Raw genomic sequence first — 4,663 nt, 5'->3', positions numbered from 1 at the left:
GGAACTCACTCTGAAGACCAGGCTGGCCTCGAACTCAGAAACCTGCCTGCCTCTGCCTCCCAAGTGCTGGAGGAAATAAATCTTAGTTAAGGTACTAAATTAAGGTTACATAGAATCACCAGGACATAGTATCTAAAACACATAACTTAAGGGGTGGGAGAGATGGTTCATCAGCTAAGGGAGTCTGCTGCTTTTCCAGAGAACTTGAGGTCTATTCTCAGTATCCACATCCAGCAATCCACACAAGCCTGTAACTCTAGCTCCAGAGGACCTGATGCCCTCTACACCCCATATACAAGTAAATAACAAGCCTAGCAATCCTGTCACTCAGGTTGAAGGAGGACTGAGGTCGAGACTGGCAGGGGCTACAAGTAGGACCTGTCTCAATATAGAAAGAAGTTACAGGGCTGGAGAGATGGCTCAGTGGTTAAGAGCACTGACTGCTCTTCAATTCCCAGCAGCCACATGGTGGCTCACAACCATCTCTAATGGGATCCGATGCCCTGAGTGAGAACTGAACCCCGATCATCAGGCTTGGTGACAAGTGTAGTCAGCCAGTGAATGGCAGACATGCCAGAGGGACAGAGTGATGACAGTAGCAATTATTATTACTTATTTATAGTTTATGGACATTGGGTGTTTTGCTTGCATGAATATTTGTATGAGGGTGTCAGATCCCCGGGAACAGAAATTACAGTTGTGAGCTACCATGTGGGTGTGGGGAATTGAACCTGGGTCCTCTGGAAGAACAGCCTGTGTTCCTTAGCTCCGAGCCATCTTTCCAGCTCCCAATAATAATAATTTTTAAAATGTGGATGCCTTGCTCACTTATCAGGAGTTTTGTTCAGAAGGCATCTGGGGTGCGTTTGTACCCAGCATGGGTACCTTGACAACGTCCCGGGCCTGTCTGGATGTGAGCCATTCCCTATGCCAGCTACTAACAGCGGGTCAGTAATCTCATGGGATTCTATTCTGGACATTTCCCAGTTGCAAATGAGCCTTGAGAAAAAGGAGAAGAAGAAGAAGAAGGAGAAGAAGAAGAAGCACAAGAAGCACAAACACAGAAGCTCCAGCAGTGGTGGCTCCAGCAGCGAGGATGAGCAGAGCCAGGCCCGGTAAGCAGGCACTGCCAGCTCCCCAGCACAGCCTTCCTAGCCATGGCTTCATCCACGCCCCGGGAGTACTGAGCACCTGTCCTGATGGGGAGCACACCAGTGTGCACTCCGCAGCACAGAGCTTGGCCTCTGGCATCAGAGTTCCTTGGAAATACTAAGTCTGTGTCGCTTGGTGCACTCTTGCATAGGTGGACACTCGCCTCAGATCTGACGAGCGCTTTCATCTCCGCTTGAGTCCTTGGTACTGAAGAGGGTTTTCTGTATTCTCTCCCTCTTTTTGTAAAAATGGATTAATGGAACCTGCGGGCCCATTCTGCATTTTCCCGAAGGGACAGTCAGCGCTGTTGCTGCTGACTCACGATTAGTCCCCGGAATAGCAGCATGGGCTGAGAGGAGAGTGTCTTCAGGCTCGGAGGCTGAGAGCTCTGCCCACAGCTTTTCACAGGAAAAACTCGACTGTGCTGATGTATCTTCCAGTGAAGACAGTCCAAATAGAGCAGGGTGCTGCCAAGCCCTGGAAGGATAGCTGGGTGCTGGGAGACTGGTCTCAGCAGGAGAGAGTCTAACTGGACTTGCCTGCCTTTTCTTTTTCAGTGAATGTGTCTATGTTTTCATCTCTTAGGTCTCAAAAGAAGATGGCAAATTCCTTTCCTGTTTTGTCCAAAGTCCCTGGATATGGCTTACAGGTAGAGATGTGGGCTTTTCAGAGGGAGTCATTGTGGGACTGTGCAGTCCAAGGTATCCCCCCTTTCACACCTGCAGATAACTGGGGAGTTTGGATAGTGGAGGCTGGGGCTGCTGGAGACCAAGCCTGCTCCTTATGCTTGAGCCCTTTGCCTCCTTCTGAGAGTCCTCTAAATAGCTAGAGATCACGAGTTGGAGCACTTAGCATGCTGCCAAGAACTCTCCATAATTGACATATGCAGACCAGCCTGGTCTTGAAACTTTCCGTGTACTTAGCTTAGCATTTTGAGTACTAGGATTCAGGTGTGGCCCGCACACCTCCATGCGGCTGTGTGCTCACATGGTCACTGTTGGCGCTTTAAAGACCCTTATTCTTTCCCTGCTTTACTGCGTTTCTGTGTGAACAGCTAGTTTTTCCTGTGACTGATTGCTCGTCTTAATGATCCAGGTGAGGGACTCTGACCGGAACCGGGAGCTGCAGGGTTCTCTGGGTGAACAAAGGACAACAAAGAACCATTCCCGGTCAAGAAGCTCCTCGCCCCCTAGGCGTGCCAGCAAGAAGAGCGCCAAGGAAGAGAGGCCCCGGGACAGGAGGTCTCGGTCCCCAAGGCCCAGCAAACCGTGAGTATGGGAATTACATGGGAAATAATCTGTGACTCTAAGGACCGAATCACAGCAGGGTTTGCCTTGGGTGGTGGTCATCACCTCCATCCTTAGATGTCTCAGCTTTATTTCCTCTGCCGTCACAGTGCAGTGATGTTGCAGTCATGGGGCCGTCACTGTATAGCACTGTGCAGTCACGTTGTATTCACAGTGCAGTCACGGTGTAGTCACGGTGTATTCATAGTGCCATCACAGTGCAGTCACGGTGTAGTTACGGTACAGTCACAGTGAAGTCACAGTATAGTCACTGTGCAGTCACAGTGTAGTCACGGTGTAGTCAGAGTGTATTATTCATAGTGCCATCACAGTGCAGTCACAGTGTAGTTATGGTACAGTCATGGTGCAGTCACAGTGTAGTCACAATGAATTGCACTTGCAGGACCATAATGGGCTGGCAGAATTTCCTCTCCTATTTGGGTTATATTTTCTCTTCATGTGTGTCTATCATGTATATGTGTGGTGAATACACATGTGTGGGTGGGCACACATACTTGTGCATGTAGGGAGGACAAAAGAAGGTACCTGCCACTGTCTACCGCATTCCATCGAGGCAGCTGTTCCCTAATTCAGAGCTCACTGTTTTTCCTCTTGGCTGAGCTGGAAGCCTTCAGATCCCAGACACTCCTGACCCCATCCTGTTCAGTGCTGGGCTTATAGGCATGTGCAGGGCTGTGCCTGACTTGTTATGTGGAAACTGGGACTGAGCTCTGGTCTTCGTGCTTATCTAGCAGGAAATTTTAACTGCTGAGGCCCTGGATTATACGTAAAAATTCTTTATTTATTTGTGTGTGTATGTGTGTACACCTTTGTGCCATTGCGTGCTTGTGGGGGTCAGAGAACAGTTTGAGGGAGTTGGTCCTGACCTCTGCCATATGGATTCCTAGAGATTGAACTCAGGCTGTCAGGCTTGGTAGCGCACGCCACCCATTGAGCCATCTTGCTGGCCCCTGCCTGAGTTGTAATTTATGGGAGTTCCATATGAAAAGACTTGTCTCTCTGTGTCTATTATAGGCATACCTCTAAGGTAAACAGGAAAGAGAGAGACAGCCCATCACCTAAGAAGGAGGCCTACCAGAGGCGGCATGCTTCTGGGTACACCAGGTAAGTCAGGCCCTCTTCAGTTTGGACTTCATAAGGCTGCATCTAGAGGCTGCTGGCAGCAGGGAAGTTGGTAATGTACCTGGTTTCCTTTAGTCCTCTGATTTTTTTTTTTTTTCCAGACATAGGCTCATGTATTCCAGGGTATTGGCCTCAGACTTAGTATATATATAATCAAGGGTGACCCTTAAACTTTTGGTCAGTCTGCCTTCATCTCCTGAGTGCTAAGATTAACGGTATATACCACTAAGCCCAATTTATGTGGTGTTGGGGATCAAGCCAGGGCCTTGTTCATTGGTCCAACTGAGCTGTACCCATTCCGCTCAGCTTGGTTTAATCCTGGGTCTTGCATTGTGCACTAGGCTGGCATTGAGCTTGTGGTGATCCTCCTACCTCAGCTTCTGAGAGATGTGTTTACAGGTGTGGACACCAGTGGCCACACCCCTCTGGTCAGCTTTTACTCGTAAGATACACTGAACAGACAAAATCTGGCTGTCCAGATGGCTTAGTGGTAAAGCCTGCTCCCAAGGCTGACATCCTGGGTCTGATCACCGGTACCCATATAGAGGAAAACAAGTTGTCCTCTGACCTTTATATATGCACCGAGGTACACCTACCCACTCACCCACACAAATTTCATAAAAAGATTACAAAAAAAAGTAGGCCTAGAGAGATAGCTCACTAGGTATAAAGGGCTGCTGCCGGGCTGGTGAAATGGCTCAGCGGTTAAGAGCGTCGACTGCTCTTCCAAAAGTCCTGAGTTCAAATCCCAGCAACCACATGGTGGCTCACAACCATCCGTAACAAAAATCTGATGCTCTCTTCTGGAGTGTCTAAGAGCTACGGTGTACACACATATAATAAATAAATAAATACATTAAAAAAAAAGGAATTATAGGGCTGGTGAGATGGCTTAGTGGGTAAGAGCACCCGACTGTTCTTCTGAAGGTCCAGAGTTCAAATCCCAGCAACCACATGGTGGCTCACAACCATCCGTAATGAGATCTGGTGCCCTCTTCTGGAGTGTCTGAAGACAGCTACAGTGTACTTACATATAATAAATAAATAAATCTAAAAAATTAAAAAAAAAAAAGGAATTATTT

General features: G+C 48.2%; 1 protein-coding gene across 1 annotated transcript in view; it reads left to right on the top strand.

Annotated features, from left to right (window-relative positions):
- The window catches only part of Cwc25 (CWC25 spliceosome associated protein homolog), a 22,120-nt gene that overhangs the window by 13,421 nt on the left and 4,036 nt on the right, over positions 1 to 4,663 (top strand). The window contains exons 5-8 of the mRNA XM_021177183.2: positions 988 to 1,115; positions 1,738 to 1,801; positions 2,248 to 2,420; positions 3,474 to 3,563. Of these exons, the coding sequence (XP_021032842.1) occupies positions 988 to 1,115; positions 1,738 to 1,801; positions 2,248 to 2,420; positions 3,474 to 3,563 (455 nt within the window). The remainder of the gene's footprint in view (positions 1 to 987; positions 1,116 to 1,737; positions 1,802 to 2,247; positions 2,421 to 3,473; positions 3,564 to 4,663) is intronic.

Source organism: Mus caroli, chromosome 11 (genome assembly GCF_900094665.2).
Source record: "Mus caroli chromosome 11, CAROLI_EIJ_v1.1, whole genome shotgun sequence".
Lineage (NCBI taxonomy): Eukaryota > Metazoa > Chordata > Mammalia > Rodentia > Muridae > Mus > Mus caroli.
The sequence above is the reverse complement of the archived record's forward strand: the minus strand, read 5'-3'. Positions and strand labels throughout refer to the sequence as shown.